The sequence below is a fragment of the Orycteropus afer genome, unplaced genomic scaffold, assembly GCF_000298275.1.
Source record: "Orycteropus afer afer isolate SDZICR_OR568_19922 unplaced genomic scaffold, OryAfe1.0 scaffold00047, whole genome shotgun sequence".
In the NCBI taxonomy this organism is placed as follows: Eukaryota; Metazoa; Chordata; class Mammalia; order Tubulidentata; family Orycteropodidae; genus Orycteropus; species Orycteropus afer.
In genome coordinates this window covers 15,801,261-15,822,291 of record NW_006921634.1, presented here as the reverse complement: position 1 = coordinate 15,822,291, position 21,031 = coordinate 15,801,261, and the positions used below count along the sequence as shown (strand labels likewise).

The window sequence follows — 21,031 nt, the reverse complement described above, 5'->3', positions numbered from 1 at the left end:
AAAAAAAAAAAAAGTAAAACTAAAAATAGACTTTTCTTGAAATGTACAAACTTTCAAGTCACTGAAAAATTCTGCTGCACAGCATAGTAAATTCACTACTTCTACATTATTATTTTATGTTTTGTTTTGTCTTTCCCTAGAATGACTACAAAAAACTATCAATGCAGTGCAAAGATTTTGTCGTTGGCCTCCTTGATCTGTGCAGAAATACTGAAGAAGTAGAAGCCATTCTGAATGGGGATGTTGAGAAATGCCATAATGATGGAGATCACGGTCGTCCAAACCTCAGCCGTTTAAAACTTGCCATTAAATATGAAGTAAAAAAAGTAATGTCAAGCATGAAGCCCAGTTTACATTATTTCTATTTTTTATTGGTGCTAAATAAGAATGAAGGGTTGATAGAGTTAGACTGACTTCAGTTTTTCTAATTAATAGTCACATTAAAAACAACAACAACAACAACAAAAAAAAAACCTCACTGCCATTGAGTTGATTCTGACTCATAGCTACCACCTTTGGGATTCTGAGGCAGTAAATCTTTTTTTTTTTCTTTTTAATTTTTATTGTGATTTAGGTGAAGTTTACAGAGCAAATTCATTTTCCATACAGCACCTCACATATACTTTGTCTCATGACATTGACGGCAATTTCCCACAATGCAACAGCTCTCCTCCAACTTCCTCCCCATAGCCACCTCTTCCCTGTGTCCTTCTCCCCATGCATTCCTGCCCCCCCCACCTGTCTCCCTGTGCATACACAGCCCTTCTATTCTCCCATGATTGATTTCTCCAAGTAGTGTATCTACCTAATGCAAATATTCAGCTCATATATCTGTCTTTTGTTACAAGGTGGTAAATCTTTACAGAAAGTGTTTCTTTGCTTTGAAAGAAATCCCATTAGTCATATAGAAAATGTTTGATGAATTGGAATCTTCCAAGTTATGTAATAACATATGTAGAACCTCCTGCCATCTTGATGCCTGTTAACTAGATGTTTTATGTTTTAATTCTAACAATATTTTTCCATGGAAATTCACAGAACTAAATATTAGAACATATAAATGTAGTTTATGTTGAACCTTTCTTTAATCAAGCTGTTAAATGTTTTGACATTTCTCTGCTAGTTTGTCGCTCATCCAAACTGCCAACAGCAGCTTCTCTCCATATGGTATGAGAATCTCTCTGGTTTACGACAGCAGACAATGGCAGTCAAGTTTCTCGTGGTCCTCGCCGTTGCCATTGGACTGCCCTTCTTGGCTCTCATTTACTGGTTTGCCCCCTGCAGCAAGGTATGTGTGTTAAGTCTGAACCCTGTATCCTCTAAAAGTATGATAAGTTGTATACATCTGAACCAGTTAAACAGGGAAAAATTCCAAAATAAAATTAAAATAAAAGGGAAATCACAGTTGGGTTTAAATAATCTTTATTATTTTAATATTATAAAAAATAGCACATATTTGCTATAAGAAAATACAGAAGAGAAAAAGATAGAAAGAAAAATCATGCTATTAATCATATTATGAATGTGTGAATAGCAAACCTCAGTTACTATGTTGGTTTATATCTTTTCAACCCTCTCTCTACGCATATATATGCATCATATATTTGTATATTTTAATGAAGTCATACAATATATTCAGCAGTTATTTCTCCTCAAGAAAAAAATTGAGATGTATGTTTTCATTTTGCACTTATTTGAAATAATCTGCTTCAAAAATTAATAACGTAAAGGACAATCATGTAAATACTAATATAATGCTTATTTTAGTGAAAAATATTTATTTTAGGGATGGAGTACATTGGAACTTGAGAGCAAAGGTAACTTTTTTTTTAAAAAATTAAAAGCTGTCTTTCCAGGATTTTGTGAAGATAATACACTCAAATGGACTTAGTCTTTCAAGTTTGAGAGATGTTGACTGGTCATTCAGTTAAGAGGCATGAAAGTTTGTCTGTCATGCATTGACAACAATCTTCACCTTCATGTTCTCAATGTCACCTTTCTGGATCCTCTTAGGTTTCAAGTCCTATAACCAAAAAAATCAAACCCACTGCTATCGAGTTGATTCTAACTCATAGAGATCCCCATTGGGTTTCCAAGGTGGTAAATCTTTACAGAAGTAGATGGCACCATCTTCCTTCCATGGAGCAGCTGGTGGGTTTGAACCACCAATCTTCTGGTTAGCAGTCAAATGCCTTAAGTACTAATTCTAAAGTTATGTGACTAAAGTGACTGCTGGGCCAACTATTTATATAAAAATAATGGTTGGATCACTTGCCATTTTTAAACATGGGCAGGGCTCATTTTCACACATTTGTAACCCATGGGTGCAAAAAACACACCATCATTACCAACATACTGTCTTATTATTAAACTATGTGTTTGGTGCATTAGCCATAAAGGGACGCTTCTAAGAAGCCTATGCTATAGAAAGGCTTTTACATAGTGGGGACCTCATAATTACTTCTATTGGTGATGGTAGAAAGTTTGGGAAACTGGGCATTTCTTACAAGGGCAAAATCTAGAACCATAGATTTTTTTTTTCCTTTAAAATATGTAAGGTCACAAATGGGTAGATACTGTGGTTGCAACAATGGGCTCAAACATAGCAACAACTGTCAGAATGGTGCAGGACTGGCCTGAGTTTCTGTTTTACATTGGGCCGCTATGTAGGAACCAACTCACTGGCACCTGTCAACAACAACAACAAAATGTATCTCATATAGATAAAATATAAATGAGAAGAATTAAAAATAAAATAGTGAAATTTCCTAGAAATAGAAACGTATAGCAAAGACTTTCCTCCACAAAGTTATACTTTTTCTTTTTTCTACCTTTTTTCATAAGAATGACAGGTTTCATTTAGAAAAAAATTTCCAAATTTTTCTTACCAGAACATAGGCTATACCTATGTATTAGTCTCTTTCTGTCTATATGTGTAGTCTCTGAAGACTCACATTTCCTGAGTCTTTAGAGATTTAAGGTGAATTAAAAAGATGGGAGTTTTTGCATTATTCTTGTTATCACTGTCATCAGTTAAATTATCACATCTTTTCTAAATGAATAGTTATCCATTCCCATATCTAATGAGTTCAAAAGCATAATGCCTTGTAGAGTGTCTGGTGCTTTGACAGACTCTGGCAGTCTTTAGAGTTACAAAATTAAAGAGTTACATGTTTATATAATTTTGAGTAAATCATAATTAACCTGATTTCCTTCACTATTTCTTTTCCCTGGCCATGTTTCTTTCTGTCATCTGTTTCCCATCTTCATTTATGAACACTGAGGCAAATAATCAAATTAAAAGGACACTGTCAAGGTATTTTCTTCTTTCATGTCTAAAATCTATTTTACTACTATTTATCCTTTGAAGCATCCTTTAAAATCTATTTTACAGTTTTACCTTTAGCAAAGCATATAATCTTTATTTACATGGTACAGAACTGTTTTTTTATGGGGTGGTGGGGAGAGACTGTTCAAGCTAAATTGAAGCTTTTATTTAAAATTCTGTTTAAAATACTTTAACTTTCTAATACATCCATGATAACTAAGCCCAATCAAATTGCAGACTTATGCACCTTGACTGAGTCCCTGTTTCTCTTTAAATTTGGTTTTCTTTCCTCACATTCTCTTTCTTCTCCTTTCAGAAAATTTTTGTCTTTACTGTTTTTTTTCCTACTGTAACTCAAATATCAACTATTTTATGTATATTTCAGTAAAATGAGGCTATACTGTGGTTTGAAATCGTTTTACTGTAAGATGACAATTAACCAGCTGGTTGACATTGACTTGACTCCAACTCACAGCAACCCCCTGTGTTCACAGTAGAACTGTGCTCCAGAGGCTTTTCAATGATTGATTTTTTGGAAGTTGGTCACCAGGCCTTTCTTCTGAGGTGCCTCTGAGTGGATTTGAACTTCCAGTCTTTTGGTTTGCAGCTGACCATAATAATTTATTTGCACCACCCAGGGACTCCTACTAGGTTCATCCTTTTCTACTTTTATATGGTGTTGGTTAACTAGGTATTTGACCATCAATAAATACTTTAAAAGAATGTGATATATACTACCTAAAAGCAATTTCTTTCAATGCTAACTCTTAATAATTTGTATAATTGTTAAGTTGCCTCCTTTATAGTTATTTTTAAGAAATCTATTTACAACCTAGAAAATATAGATGAGAAATTTTACTGAAATTAATTACTCATTTCAGTTCCTAAAATCCATTGACAGGGGTGAATATCTCCCTTAGTATTACTCGTCCAGAAAAAAAAAAATTAAAGACAAACATTTCTTCAATTACTTATAATAAGAAATAAAGGATATGGTGATCAAAACACTATCTTAGTTTCTTGCTAACCAACTTTTTGTTTGTTTTCTTGCTTGCATTTTTGTTAAAAAAAAAAAAAAACTGGAATGTTTAAATGCTTGGTTTTTCCTCTCAACCTTGAATAAAATAAAGGAGGAATAAAATTACATAAGGACCAATAGCTCAGTGGAGAAGGATTGCAAGCAAAGTTGGAGTGAAGCACAGATCAGACAGTCTACCCTGAATAACAGGACATTGACTTTGGATGTTTTCTGAATAGCTAAACCCAAGTTCTAGGACTGCTAGTCTTGTGACTCATCCTAATGTCCTTAGCTTTACTCTCAGGCTTGTTTTCTGTCCCTAGACTTTTGTTTTTCTTTTTTCTTTTTTAATGGCTCCTTCTTCTACATGGAGTCTCTATGAGCTGGAGCCTACTCAACAGTACCTAATAACAATAACAACAATTTTAATTTACTCTCTCTTGTATTTTGTAAGTCCATGAAGGCTGCCTCTTATTCTTTCTGGAATAATGTTGTTGTTAAGCACCATCAAGTGGGTTCTGACTCACAGCAACCCCATGAGTAACAGAATGAAACACTGCCCTGTTCTGTGCCATCCTCATGATCGTTACTGTGTTTGAGCACACTGTGGCAAGGTCTGCCATAGATTTCACTACTTGCAATCATTACCTCCAAACTCAGTTTTCCTGCAGCAGGCAAAAAAATTAAAAAGAAAGAGATTTTTTAAATAAATTGTTTCAAAATTTGTAGTACTAGCTTTCCCATGAGGAAGATACTGAATCTTGCAATGTATTTTCATTTTCTCTAATGTTGTTGTTATGTGCCATCGAGTCAGACCCAACTCATAACAACCCCTCCTTGGGTTTCTGAGGCTGTATCACTACGGAATTAATTTCCCAACCTTCCTTCCGAGGAGTGGCTGGTGGGTTTGAACCGCCATCCTTCTGGTTAGCAGTCAAGTGCTTAGGCACTACTCTACCATAATTAAAATAAATCATATAGAAAACATTATGGCATTATAATTGTATATAATTTATACTACAGAAAAAAGAAATTAAAGATGTGTCAGTGTAAATCATTGTTTATATTTAAAAAGAAAAACATAGCTAAGAACAATGTTGTTGTTGTTGTTATGTGCCATTGAGTTGGACCCTCCTTGGGTTTCTGAGGCAGTAGCACTATGGAAGTAGATTGCCCAACCTTCCTTCCTAGGAGTGGCTGGTGGGTTTGAACCGCCAGCCTTCTGCTAAGAGAAAACAATTGTTGTCATTGTTGTTATGTGCCGTTGAATCAAACTCGACTCATTGCCACCCCTCTTTGGGTTTCCGAGGTGGTATCACTATGGAAGTAGATTGCCCAACCTACATTCCAGTGGCTGGTGGGCAAAAAAAAATCAGAAAAATCAAACCTACTTTGTCTGCCATTTGTTTTAACTTTGCCCTTATTTGCTTATGAGTTTTGTTCAAACCAAATCTAAAATATAATACTTGTTGAATCAATGTATTGAGAAGTAAGATTTTCAGAAAAAAAAAAGGAGGCTTGCTTTTTAAAAATCATTTTCACAGCAGATTTTTACAAAGTAACATTGAATTTCTTCTGCAACACATCCAACCAGATGAATCCATTGCTTAAAATTTTAAATAAACCTCTTTTAGCTTGGAGAAGATTATATACATATTCACCCTTGTCCTAGATTCTAAGTACCAAGAGCAAAGGAACTGAATTATATGATACATTTCAGCTCTAACTTTTATGACTTTTGAAAACCATATAAACAAATAAAGCTTATAGGAACAGAGAACATTGACTGCATCTTTTCCATTACTAACTTCCAAGTAAGATTTTCAAATAGATATTCACTCTTATGATGACAAAAAAAAAAAACTTTTTTCTTTAAGAATTTACATATATATGCCTTTAATAAAAAACATGAAATTATTTTGAAAACCAAACAATTATAATATGGGGTTTACAGGCATGAACTCTGAACAAGAATGCCTGAGTTCAAATTCCAGCTCTACCATTTAGGAGCTGTGTGATCTTAAACAATTTCTTAGCCTCATGTCCTCAGTTTCTTTGTCTTCAAAATGAGCATTTTAGTAGCACCTACCTCTTTGAATTTTTGTAAAGATTTCCTGAGCTAATATGAGGAAAGCTCTGGGAACAGTACTTGACACATACAAGTAGCCAAGTGTTACTGGTATTGCTACTATTATTTTAAATTTTTCTGGTAATAAGCTCACTGGAAACCTGTTGAAAGATATTGACTGTCTCCTCAGAAAACAAAAAACGCGTACACGTACTGAGTTGTTCTCACCATTTGAAGGGATGCACCGAGCCCGAGATACATTCTGGAGATGCACCTTCCCTCATGGTGCGGTGGTTAAGTGCTCAGCTGCTAACCAAAAGGTCAGCATTTTGAACCCACAGCCGCTCCAAGGAAGAAAAATGTGGCAATCTGCTTCCGTAAAGATTAACATCCTTGGAAACCCTGTGGAGCAGTTCTACTCTGTCCTATAGAGTATGAGTCAGAATTGACTCGTTGGCAATGGGTTTGGTGTTTTTGGTTTTCTGCCCAGGCTAAGATTCATGCATTTCAGACTGAAATGGCTACTGTACTATAGAGGACCAGTAGCTTTTCATTTCCCTACATTTTGTATGAAGAGTCTGATTTTCACATGCTGTAGGTAATTTATTCATGTTCATTCAGCTTATGAGGTGATAAAACTGGGCCCAGAACCTAAAATGCTGGACTTTAAATTCAGTATCATCCCTGAACATTGTTCCAGTGCAATAGGAACTGTCCTGCTGCCCTATTGCTAACTGGGAGTTGTCAGTACTCACGATTTTACCCCACTTACAGCAGCACAAAGGTAGCAGCATCAACTATTGTACCCACATAAATGAAATAGACATGAGGACAACTAGCAAGGCAATAATCAATCAAGAATCTGTACATTTTAAAGGAGACTCCATTTAATATTTTTATTGCTGCCTCCTCAATACTTCATGACTGGTGTATTAGTTGTATTTTTTTTTTAATAAATAATGCTAATACGGTTCTTCATTTTTGTCACCAATATTCTGTGTTTTACGAACTTAAATATCATCTACTAGGAGACTTATATAGTTGTTTTGTTGTTGTTATATGCTGACGAGTCAGACCTGACTCATACTACCCCTCTTTGGGTTTCTGAGGCAGTATCACTACGGAAGTAGATTGCCCCATCTCCCTTCCAAGGAATAGTTGGTGGGTTTGAACCACCAGCCTTCTGGTTAGCAGTCAAGTGCCTTAGGCACTATGCTACCAGAGATCCCAACATATATAATTATGAACAAGAATATCAGTATATATAGGTAAGAAATGTGACTAAAATTTTATAATAGCATAAAGAATTATTTTATTTTTAATGATGTTAATCATATATAATTATTTTAGGAGAATAATGGAGTATGGCATATGCTTATTCTTGTGTGTATGTGTTTTGTAAAGTGTACAAAACAAAGTTGATTTTCTTATGGCAGATGGGGAAGATAATGCGTGGTCCATTCATGAAGTTTGTAGCCCATGCTGCCTCCTTCACCATTTTTCTGGGTCTGCTAGTCATGAACGCAGCTGACAGATTTGAAGGCACCAAACTCCTTCCTAATGAAACCAGCACAGATAATGCAAAACAGCTGTTTAGGATGAAAACATCCTGCTTCTCATGGATGGAGATGCTCATTATATCCTGGGTAATAGGTAAAGACTGATTTTCTGTCATTTCTTTTTGCAGTCTTAGCACTTGGGCTGAATGACACTGATTCCTTCACACATCAGTTATACAAATATATACAGCATGATATAATGCACCACACGCCATGATTTCCTTTGTCTAATTAAGAGCAATTGCCTTGTGTTTATTATCAATGCTGTAGTCGTCTTACATGCCACGTACTTTTTGCATTTCCAAGAAAAACCCAGGAAGAAAATTAACTGGATAGTGTTAATCAAGCCTCACCATTGATTAAAAAAACCTGTTATTTATGTTTTAGAGGAACTGTGACTTTAAGCTTAAAAACAGCCACATGCTTTTATATTGAGGTGTAATAGCAATTGATGCTAATAACCACTCACACTTACGGAACATTTATCATGTACCAGGAATTGTTCAATGCATTTTACATGTATCAAATCATGTCATCTCTCTGTACCTCAGTTTTCCAATCTGTAACATGTAATAACATCTGCTTTATAAGATTTATGTGAGGATTAAGTAACTTGCTTTAGATTTTTCAGATGGTAAGTGAAAGAGAAGGAGTCCCCTGGTGGCACAAATGGTTAAGCATGCAACTACTAGCCAAAAGGTTGATGTTTGGACCTACCCAGAGGCACCTAGGGAGATAGGCCTGGTCATCTGCTTCCAAAAGGTCACAAGGCTGAAAACCCTTTGGAACAGTTCTCATCTGCGCACCTGGGATCACTGTAAATTGGAATTGACTCACCAGAAACTAACAAAATGAAAAAGAAGCAATTCAATCTAACTACTACATAGTTTGTCTTTAGAATCCATCATACATATGTCTCAGCATTAAATATAATGTAAATGAGAAATATATTTTAATTAAATATTTATGAATCATTAAACTCAATAGCAAGGAGCTCTGGTGGCTCAGGGGTTAAAGTACTTGGCTGCTAACTGAAGCGTCATTGGTTTGAATCCATCAGTCAATCCATGGAAGACAGATGTGGCAATCTGCTTCTGTGAAGATTATAGCCTAGGAAACCCTGTGGGGCAGTTCTACTCATCCTGTAGAGTTGCTGTGAGTCAGAATTGACTCAATAGCAATGGGTTAAACTCAATATCTAGTAAATTATTTTATTAAGTAATTAGGATAGTGAAGTGAATGAGACACAGTCCTTGCCCTTAGGAAGCTAAGTCTAGAAGGACAAGTCAATAGGGAAATCAGTAATTTTTATGTGACGAATAAATAAATCTGTGACATATCCTATAATTGAGGTATTGTTAGGGTTTTACAGGTTGAGCATCTAAATCTTAGTGAGATGGGATGTAGAATAGACAGTACCTTCAATATGAGACTCTGAAGATAAGGAAAAGTTAACTAGATGAATTACTTGGGGGAATAAGGATACTACGAGGCATAGAAACATTAGATGCCAAGATGCAGAACTATGACAACACCTGGCACACTCAATACATTCTAAGTTAGGCACATCTGGAGTGCAGGTGCATTTGGGGATGTGGTTGATGGGCAATAAGGGAGGGGAGATACTTTTAAGCTGTTGGTAACATAATAAAATTACATTTAGAAATGTCACAGTGGTTGTGAGGTAGAGGAAAGGTGAGTCTGGAGGCCAAATTGTAGTGATCCTCATGAGTTCTATGAGAACCTGAACTCAAGGAATCAGAGAAAGGTAGAGCTAATGAAAAGATAAATGTCAAAAATCTTGGTGATTTATTGTACATGGAAAAGGAGAGGAAAGGGAAGGGAGCCATGGATTATGGGTTGGTTTACTAGGTGAATGACAGCAATTTTCTAAGACAGAGAATACAGAAGATTTGCGACTTGGGGAACAAAAAGCTAATAATTAAGATGTGATTGACTTTGAAATGGCCATGAAACTTCCAGATGAAGATGTCTACTAAGTAATAAAAAAATACAAACATTGGGGGATGTCTGGGCTATAAATGCAGTTTCATTAAAATTCTTAGTTCTGGATGGTCCTTGAGGCCCTGATTACACTTGAAATTTCCTTGGGTGGAAAGATGAAGTGTTTAAACAGTAGAGGGCACAAGACTTTTAGTGTTCCATGAATTTGTGTCAGTTTTATATCACTTCCAGCGTAGGGAATATCCTCTTGGTTTCTCTACACTGGGGCCCAATGGGGTTGATCTACTGAAATATTATGAGACACTATGCAAATTACCATATGATAATTTTATATGGATGTAAAGTACTTGAGCAGTCATTCATAGTATTCAAAATTTGTGAATTACTTCATTTCCTGATATGACTCTTGGAGAAATATGCATAGTGACTTAAAATGTGAATTGCATTACCAAGGTATAATAATAAACCTTAAATAATCTCAGAAGAAGATTTTAATTTTCAACTATTTCTTTTCTAATGTAATTGATATTTACCTTATACCATAAAACTGTAACAAATCAATTAGATTTCACCTCTAATATCTTATTTAAAACAGAATAAACAACGATGTGAACTACTGCCACTCAAAATTGCCTTTATTTCATCAGACTATAAGTCTGTGAGTTACAGTTACAGTTTATATTTTTATGCATTTGTAAATATAAAGTGCATAATATAGCACTTGCCAAATAGAAAGTGTCCAATAAAGTTCAGATAATTGTAATTATTTTATTAAGCTTTTCACTAAGAGTTTCTATCAGGTTTTTGAACTGGCTTAGTCATGGCTGACAAAGTAAAACTGGAGTAGACCAAATTTTTAAAATTTGAGTGATCCAGAATGATATCCAGAATGGGTAAGATTGTGAGTCGAAGCCCTAGAATAGGAGGCTTGGAAGAGGCATAGTGAGCCATTTTGGAAGCCTGATGCGTAAGACTGGATTGTTGGCAGGGCGGTGGAAAGCAGCACACATTCAACCAGCATAGTCAGCCACCGTCTATGAGTAGGGGACCACTGTTCTGGACTTTGCTTAAAATCCAGTGAGCAAGAGATTTGGTTGCTATGCAACATATCTCTTGCCCTTATTTTCTAAGAGAGAGATTAAGTTTCTAGCATGGCATTTTATGATTATCATTCTGGTTCACTCAAATTTTAAAAATTCAATGCTGTTTCAGTTTTACTGGCTAGGCCAGGACTGAACTATGAAGAACCAAATGGAAGCCCTGGTTTATGTATTATTTTTATATAAAATTGTTATTTCCTACTGAAGATATATGAAACAAGATATGACTCTTCTAGGACCACAAGATGAAACTGAAAATTAAATTTTATATGAGGGGATTATGTACAGTTAATACCCATTATATTCTTTATCATAATTTACTATTCTTATATAATTTTAAATATAAACTTTGGAAATTTTTCCTTTCTAACCTAGAAAGCTACCCTGAAAATATTAAATTATCCTTTAATTTTATGAACAAAAATTTTTTCCCAGGAACTACTGATCTGCTAACTTTTGTATTTGACTTCAGAGATTTTAGCACAGTGTTTATTTAAAAAAAAAATAGTTAACAACTCAGAACAGATGTTGATGCTTTTAAAACATATGTTAGACTTCAGTACTGACACTGGTAGGTTTTTTCCTCTTTCTTTTCTGAAGTTATTCTTGAAAAAAAATTGTACCCTTTGGAAATATTAATAAGAAGTGGCCTACTTAGGTCAGATATTGCGTGTGTTATGTTGGCTTCAGGATAAAGACTATTATTTTGGTCACAGAAAGCGAATCAATCTAATTTTTAGTTGATGGAAAGTTGAAGGGTTGAACAACAGAATTGATAGTCATGGAGATCTTGACAAAGCAGAATGGTGAACTAAAACCAAAGAGAGGAGTCATTGCTGGGACGCAAATTTGAAAATATCCTAGCAAGCACCTTTCCCTTAATGCCCAATGTGAGCTGCTTGGAAAGCAAATGCAGTCCTGGGCTGACTCCTCAACCAAAGAAGAATAGTGAAGGCAAAGGCTGTAATTAGCTGTTGTTTTTTGCTCTGGCCAGGCCACATCTGCAGGATTGTGCATGGCTCCGGGTTCTACATTCTAAACAGGAAACTGGCAAAAAAAAAAAAGGTGGGGTGCATCCCAAGGACAGTAACCAGAAAAATGAGTGATTCCTTCACAGAAAAGCACGTGAGGGGATTGGGGAAGCTTAGCTTGGAGTGGAGGGTGGAATGGGATCTATTATTGTGGAACCTAAGACTTGTTTTATTTGAAGAGCCCTCTTTAGAGATAAAGAAGACCAGAGCAGGCTCTAGAAGTAACCTACACAAGTGAAGCATCTTAAGTGTAAGCTTTATTAGCCTCATGGTAAACCAGCATCTGCTGGAGAAGAATAAATACATTCAATCTGCACACAGTGTTTTGTTTTGTTTTTCCCCAAGAAATGTAAAAGCAGCAAGAGCAGACTGATACTCTACGGCTTCAGAGGATACAAACAGGACCATTGGATCCACATTAAAGGGATACATTCTGAGAATGTAACAATAGAATGAATAGCCTTTAGAAGTATAAGCACCTCATTTCTAGACTATTCAGACAGAAGCTTCATTCTTGTGGAGAGGTTCCTTGCTTGCCAGACAAGTTGAGCTTGATGAAGAATTTCAAACTATACATACCAGTGACCTAGGATCCTCAGGGAAAATAAGACAGAAACTCTTCCTTCAAGTAGAATGGGTCATTAAGTCTGTTTTATGTTGAAGCTTTTAGTAAGGTATCATTTTTACTAAGAATTCTGGTTCTTAAAGAGAGAATGCTATTGTGTTTCATTGAAGAGCCAAGGCTGAAATGACACTGAATTAACATTTTGACTCCTTTCCAATGTAGGTATGATATGGGCTGAATGTAAAGAAATATGGACTCAAGGCCCCAAAGAATACTTGTTTGAATTGTGGAATATGCTTGATTTTGGCATGTTAGCAATATTTGCAGCATCATTCATTGCAAGATTCATGGCATTTTGGCATGCTTCGAAAGCCCAGAGCATCATTGATGCAAATGATACTTTGAAGGACTTGACAAAAGTTACCTTGGGAGACAATGTGAAATACTACAATTTGGGTGAGTTTACAGTACACAGACAATATAAGTCAATATAAAAAATGCAGAATTTTCTTATAAAGCAAATGCCAGTAGTAATTTGGTTATTGCCCAGTTTTCATAAAATTGTTGGTCAGTTTCCAGTTTCTTCTGCACATCTTTATCTGAAGAATGCTTTTTGCTTCTTCCTTTGGTTTCTCTATTGGCTGGAAACCTCTCAATTACAAATCCTTTTTTTTATATCTTTGATCAACTGGCTGATTTCTCAATGTCTAGAATTTATTTTTTTCCTCTTGTATACTAAAAATAGTTCACATTTGAGTAGCATTTCCATTTAAGATATACAGACTATTTGAAAGCAAGAAATTGTTGTTGGGGACATTTCAGGACCCCCTAATTATTCATTCACACCCAGACTTTGAACTAGTTAAGAAATAAAAAGTTAATATAGAGGCCAGATTATCACCTAGTATCAGTAAAGTTCGCATTAGATCACATGATTCTGGATATGTTAGTCAATGAGCTCACTAACGCTGTGCCCATGATTGGTTAAATGTACCCTCTAATTTCTAGACAGCAGTGGATCAGACCACAGCAAAGGCAAGAGCAACAAATGCCTGGGGAGGTGAGACTTTTCCATGGAGGACAAGATGCCCATTTATACTAATTTAGAATCAGGTCACTCCACTTCCTTAAGAGGAACACAACTGAGGGATGGAAATGGGTACAGTTGTTCACTTAGGGAAAAGCTCTCCTATAGAAGCCAGGGTTGAGGAAAATATACTCATTTTGAATATTTATTTCAAACCATTTGATAAGAAACCAGTTAACATTTAATTGACATCTGTATGCATTTGTTGACTATATTGCATGAAGTTTCCTATTTTATTATTAGTTTAGTATTTGTGTTGTTTGTTGGAGCCCTAATGGTGCAGTGGTTAAATGCTTGGCTGCAATTGAAGAGTCAGCAGTTTGAACCCACTAGCCACTCTGTGGGAGAAAGATGAGGCAGTCTACTTCCCTAAAGAGTTACAGCCTAGGAACCCTAGGGGGCAGTTCTACTCTGACCTGTAGGGTTGCAATGAGTTAGGATTGACTTGACAGCACATGAAAACACCACTATAGTTTTTATTTATCAGCTTTTTATTGAACATGTTACAAAAGGGGTTTAGTTAAAAAGCCCAAGGCCCATGTCATCATCAGACTCTTCAGATTCTTCTTTATTTGCTTCCATTTTCTTCTCCTTAGCTGGGGACAGCAGTTTAATTAATTTTTTTTCCAAATATACAGAGTATAACATTTTCAAAGCTATTTATTTATATTCAGTACTTACAATCAAGACAATATAGAAAAGGAAACTTCTTTTATTAGTTTCTTGTTATCCTCTCCTAATTCCATTTCTCAGGAAATAGCCTTGGAAACCCACAGAGGGGTCGCTATGAGTCAGATCTGACTTGATGGCAGTGGGTTTGGGTTTTTTTAACCAAATAAAAATTTGTCATCCTACCTTTTCTCTTTCTGGTACAGCTTTACATCTTTCTTCATAATGGTTTCTTGATTGAGTTTTTGATAACTTAGCATAATAAAATTGCCAGATAAATTCATAAGGGAATAATTGTTTCATTTTTATGATAAAATTAGACTTGTTTTAATAACCAACAGAAATTACTTCTAGCATGTTTAAATAACTACAAATAATCTACAAGCCCAAAATTACATGAACCACCCTTCTTTTTCATTATAGTTCAAGATTAAATGATAAAAGCTACCATTTATTAGATGTACTTTCTAAACACAGAACACTTGTTAATTTATTTAATTTTCATAACCAATAAGAGACATGGGGTAGGTATTATCTCATTTTTAAGGATGGGAAATGGAGCTAAGAGAGGTTAAGTAATTTGCACATGGTATTGCAGTTGGATATATAATTGAGAATTTTTACAGATATTTATCTGAGTCTATAGTTTGAGGTCTTAAACATTATGCTATGCCCTTACAAAGGAGCTCTGGTAGCATAGTACCTGAGGGACTTGACTGCTAACCAGAAAGCTGGCGGTTCAAACCCATGAGCTGCTCTTCAGAAGGAAGTTGGGCAATCTACTTCCATAGTGATACTGCCTCGGAAACCCAAGGAGAGGTCACTATGAGTTGGGTCCGACTCAACGGCACATAACAACAACATGTCCTTACAGAAAATTATCAGCAAACCAAGAGGGTTTTCTTCTCAATAAATTCAGAAGTTCAAGTGTAAGAAAACTTTTAATAGTGAGACTTTCATTAAGGAACTGGACTATTGATGTAATTGTTTGTTTCCCAGAAAAGGAGTTATCTGAATAAATAAAGAAACTCACCAAAATCCTTTTGTTTCTTTTTTCCTAGCCAGGATAAAGTGGGACCCCTCTGATCCTCAGATTATATCTGAAGGTCTTTATGCAATTGCTGTGGTTTTAAGTTTCTCCAGAATAGCTTACATTTTACCAGCAAATGAAAGCTTTGGACCTCTACAAATATCACTTGGAAGAACAGTGAAAGATATCTTCAAGTTCATGGTGATATTCATCATGGTGTTTGTGGCCTTTATGATTGGAATGTTCAATCTGTACTCCTACTACCGTGGTGCAAAACAAAATGAAGCCTTCACAACGTACGTGCCTCAGATACTTTTGATGATGGTGATGATAGATTAAATAAATGTTAGTTTAACAGTGTCTATATATGACCATAGGATGAATGATGTTTGGTAAATGCTTCACTTTTAGTCTTTTTCAGATATAATGGTCTGACATTAAAATGAGTTAAAAGAAATCTAAAATGTAGATCTCTTCTAATATTAAATATTAATAGCTTTTTTAGAAACAGATATTGTGGTAAATACTTCACATGCATAATTTTATTATTTCCATTTCACAAAAGAGGAAACTGAAATTCAAAAATGTTAAATAATTTGTCCAATGTTGCATAGCTAGTATATGGAGGAGTGAGGTCTTAAAATCTTGCCCACTGACTCCAGCTCCTTTGCTTTTAACTCCTGTGCCCTGCTGGCTACTGGAGACTTCTGGAGCACTGGCTGTGAGAACAGCCCCTTTTCTCATTCATCTTCTTGAATTTCATCATTGAGAAGAGCCAAGTTATCAACAGTGACATTAGTTTTGACTTATGTGCACCATAACACATCTATTTTTTAATAAACTATGTTTGGAATAGATTACTTAAGTATTAAGCCTTCGGTGTCATAATGAAAAACATCAACTGAAGCATAACCTAGTTCCCCTATTCCTCTAAAGTACAGTTTGTCAATGAAATGAAACCACCTGGGTTAAAATCATATGGGCTTAGCTTTGGTCAATAATTGTGCCCAAAGCATCGATGTTTCTACCAAAGGCACATCAATCGTGTTGATAACATTTTCTATTTTTATATTGCCATTTTTTTCTAAGACATAGACAGTTTCTTATCTCCTTATTGGAAATAAGTGGAAGTGTAGCTGAGAGATTTCAGAGTCAAGCCTGGTGATCTGCTTCTGGAAAGTCATAGACTTGGAAACCCAATGGGTCAGTTTTACTCTGCCCAGTTGGGGTCATCATGAGTCACAATCAACTTGACAGCAACTAAAAACAATAACAACAATAGAATCCTAAAAGGACGAGCAAAGTGTATTATTTTTATTTAGTAATACATTTAATACTCTCATTGCCAAAGCTATGGTTTATTTAAATATGAGTATCTGTGGTAATGCAGTTATGGTAAACATTTATTGAGTCCTTATTATGTACCATAGTTTGAGCTATTTACTTCCTATGCAAAAATATTATATCACCCTTGCAACAATCCAGGAAAATAAGTATCATTATATCTGTCTCACAGAGAAGAAAACTAAGGTTCAGAGACATAAAGAATTATTTCATGTATATGTAGTAATTTACAAAGACACTAAATAAACTCAATTTTATTATGATACCATTTTAATTTATTTATACTTTCTTATTTCCTTTCTTTCTTTTATTTTTCCTCAGAGTTGAGGAGAGTTTTAAGACATTATTCTGGGCTATATTTGGACTTTCTGAAGTGAAATCAGTGGTCATCAACTATAATCACAAATTTATTGAAAACATCGGTTATGTTCTTTATGGAGTCTATAATGTAACAATGGTCATTGTTTTGCTAAATATGTTAATTGCAATGATCAACAGTTCATTCCAGGAAATTGAGGTATAGTAAAAAAATAAGCACCTTTATACATTTTTTTAGCTATTCCAGGTATCAACTCAATAATGGGAGTGAAAGTATGGACTGCTTTTTGTCCATTGTTCTTTCCCTGTTTTGTATGTGTTTGACCAGTAATCTAGGAAGTTTTAACTCTTTGCTTCCAAACAAAATTGATGGAGTGTGGTCGGATAATAAGACATAAGAAGCAGAAATGTTGTCTAGTACATTTTAAAAAAAAACCTTCATAAATAAAATATCAGTATGAATTTTTATACAAATTAAAAAAAAAAAAAGCCACTGCCATTGAGTCTATTCTGACTCATGGCAACTCCCATAGGGGTTCCAAGGCTGAAAATCTTTACGGAAGCAGACTGCCTCATCTCTCTCCTGTGGAGCAGCTGGTGGGTTCAAACCACCAATCTTTTGCTTAGCAGCCAAATGTTTTAACCATTACACCACCAGGGCTGCTTACAAATTCTACTGTTTTTCAAATCTTTTTTAAAGAATGTTCAAAATTGACCCTTCCTCAAATTGAGAATGATATTCTAAATTTTCATTCCAGAGATTTTGCTCTGTGTCCCAAATTAATTGATAAGTGATTTTTGGCAGAATAAAAGAATACTTTCTTACTGTGTTTTTAGAATGTATGAAAATACATTTAAAGCTATCAGAGCATTTATAAACATATGCAAATTTTGAGATCTATACTCTAAGTCTGATAAAATTTTAGACAGATTTAGGAAAGAGTGTGTGAGTAGAACATTAACATTTGGAAGAAATCTTAAAGTGGTCTTTGGGGCTTGCGAGTGTTTGCTGGCATTATTAATTTCCATCTGGCTACACAATATCAGAAGCATTTCAGTGGTTCTGTTTATGTATTTTCTTGCTGAACTGTCATGTGTATTTGTACAGGATGATGCTGATGTGGAGTGGAAATTTGCAAGGGCCAAACTTTGGTTTTCCTACTTTGAGGAGGGAAGAACACTACCTGTTCCCTTCAACCTGGTGCCAAGTCCAAAGTCCCTGTTTTATCTCTTACTGAACCTTAAAAAATGGATTTCTGAACTGTTCCGGGGTCATAAAAAAGGTTTCCAGGAAGATGCAGAGATGAACAAGGTAATTTGACTTGATAATTTATATTTTTAAGTGTTGCATCTGTTATAATCACTATGTCATTTGTTCTTGTTGTTGTTGTTATGTGCTGTCGAGTTGGACCCTACTCATAGCAAGCCCTCCTTGGGTTTCCGAAGCAGTATCGCTATGGAAGTAGATTGCCCAACCTTCTTTCCAAGGACTGGCTGGTGCGTTTGAACTGCCAGCCTTCTGGTTAACAGTCAGGTGCCTTAGGCACTATGCCACCAGAGCTCCTCTCTATGCCATATCCCTTTAAAATAGGCAGTCTATGATGAAATGTCCATTTATTCCCAAGTGCCATCACTAGCATGATGTTCTTGCTTGTGTCTATTAAACATGAACACATTGAACATTTCCTATTTAAAAGAATGTAACGAAAACATAATGAAATTTGGCAGTTCACACCTACCTAGTGGCTCTGTAGGAGAAGGATCTGACATCTGCTCAGTATAAAGATTAGTCTGTAAAGCCCTATGGGGCAGTTCTGCTCTGTCACATGGGGTCGCTATCAGTCAGAATCTACTTGACAGCACCAATCAACAACAGCTCTATACAAGGAACTCTGCTGGGTAGAACACTATATACTAGAAGAGCATGGAGGTACTAGATGCATCCACAGAAGGAGGACCAGGATGCAGACAGGTGTGATGAGCATGAAGGAGCTGGCTGTTATACTGGAAGAAGGAGGATTGAAGGCGGACATGATGGGGATCTTTAAAACTCCCACCTTTGACTAGGAAGTACACTTGTTTTGTATTTCTTCAAAAATAAGAGAGACAAAGGGCAAAAGTTAAAAACGGTTCAATTCCAGTTCTAGATAAGAATAAATTTGTAACAACAAGGTCTGCCTAACAAAGTGACAGACTACCTTAAAAAGTAGTGAGCTCCACATCAGTGCAGGTAATCACAAAAATGCTAGATGATTGACATTGGAGAATTTTAGAAGACCTTCCTACCTTAGGTAGGGTGGTGGTTGTTGTTAGGTACTGTCAAGTTAGTTCTGACTCTGTGACTCTATGTAAAACAAGGAAACACAATGATTGTAAAGATTCCTGCCATTCAATAAATTGGAAACATGTTCTTATTCCTGCTCTGTTTGCCACTTTCTACTTAAGATCTTGAAGTAAGTAAGAAAGCTTCAGATTCCCAGTTTCCTCAACTGTAATGTGGGAACATCATGAAGATCAAACTAAATATGTAAAAGTGCTTTGAGAATTCTAAAACTCTCTTTAACTATAATTATTACTATGATGATTTTATGTAAGGATTTTGGAAAAATATTCCATCTGTAGCATTATTCCCAATGCATGATTTATAAAACTCAATGAATTGACTGGCAAAAAAAATTCCTTTACTTTATTTAATGTAACTAAGTGTGTAGTTTACAGGTCCAATTAGAATTGCACCCTGAGAGAACTCAGTGTCCAGAGGAAATGTTCAACAGCTTGCCAAAGTGCAGAACCCAATAAGAATATGTTTATTTCATTAAAACTCACTAGGGAATATGAAATGAAGAAAGAGAGAAATTGGTTTTGTAATTTAAAATGTCGATGCATTTGTACTCATTTTATGATCTATCTTTAAAAGATAAATGAAGAAAAGAAATTTGGAATTTTAGGAAGTCATGAAGACCTGTCAAAATTATCACTTGATAAAAAACAGGTAAGGTAGCATTTGAAAATATGAGGTGATGCATGTCATCAGACTTGTTTTTTCAGGAAAAGGGACAAATGTTCAGAAGCAATTTAAAGAAATAGAAAATAGACACATTAAAAGAATTTAGTTATTTTTAAAACTCTCAAAGAATTTGTTACAGAAAGGTGCAGATAAGCATATGTCCAGTTAATTGGCAAAATGAATTACAATTACTTTTCAGACATATAGTAAACACATATTATGGGAACTTAGTGGTGAGAGAACATAGGAATAATGACATAAAGAAGGGAAAATGAAGAGGACTCCATCAGGGACCTAAAGGAAGGTATACTGTCTGCAGCAGTGCCTTCTAATTTGTTAGTAATCAAGAAGCTGTTGAAAGGGCACTATGGAAAGGCAATGACTATTTTAATTGGCACGGTTCTGAATGAACAGTGTATCCTGCAGATGGACTACCTCCCTAATCTGGAGTAACAAAATCCTCAATGACAGGAATATTTGGTTCCTTTCTTGTGGCATGCACATAATAAGGATGTAATAAATGCATGTGGCAAATGTGGAGTTATGAAAAAATGAATTAGGAAGAGGGAAGTGTATCAGGTAGGATTTGCTTTGCATCCAGTTGCACATAACATATAGCTCATGGGTAATTTAACCAGACAGTTGTTATGCCCCCTTCAATTGAAAACTGATCCAGAGTTAAGCAATCCAGGACTGTTGTAAGAGCGAATCTCCTGGATTTGTTTTGTCATAATCAGACAAGATGACAGCTTCACCTGCAGCCTTCACCCTCATTTTTCAGGTGTGAAAATGGAATAATGGAATATGATAGCCAAATTAGCCACCATCCTTGGAAGTTCCTCTGAACAATTTGCTTATATCTCATTGGCCAGAATTATGTATATGGTTACCCTATGGAACAAAAGTGTCAAAGGGGGAGGCTGTTTTGTTTTGCTTTTAACC

The 21,031-nt window shown here is 35.5% G+C and overlaps 1 protein-coding gene across 1 annotated transcript in view; it reads left to right on the top strand.

Annotated features, from left to right (window-relative positions):
• The window catches only part of TRPC6 (transient receptor potential cation channel subfamily C member 6), a 175,528-nt gene that overhangs the window by 120,457 nt on the left and 34,040 nt on the right, over positions 1-21,031 (top strand). Inside the window, exons 3-10 of the mRNA XM_007938083.2 lie at positions 141-326; positions 1,124-1,288; positions 7,851-8,067; positions 12,857-13,090; positions 15,452-15,716; positions 17,086-17,281; positions 18,191-18,394; positions 20,000-20,074. Of these exons, the coding sequence (XP_007936274.1) occupies positions 141-326; positions 1,124-1,288; positions 7,851-8,067; positions 12,857-13,090; positions 15,452-15,716; positions 17,086-17,281; positions 18,191-18,394; positions 20,000-20,074 (1,542 nt within the window). The remainder of the gene's footprint in view (positions 1-140; positions 327-1,123; positions 1,289-7,850; positions 8,068-12,856; positions 13,091-15,451; positions 15,717-17,085; positions 17,282-18,190; positions 18,395-19,999; positions 20,075-21,031) is intronic.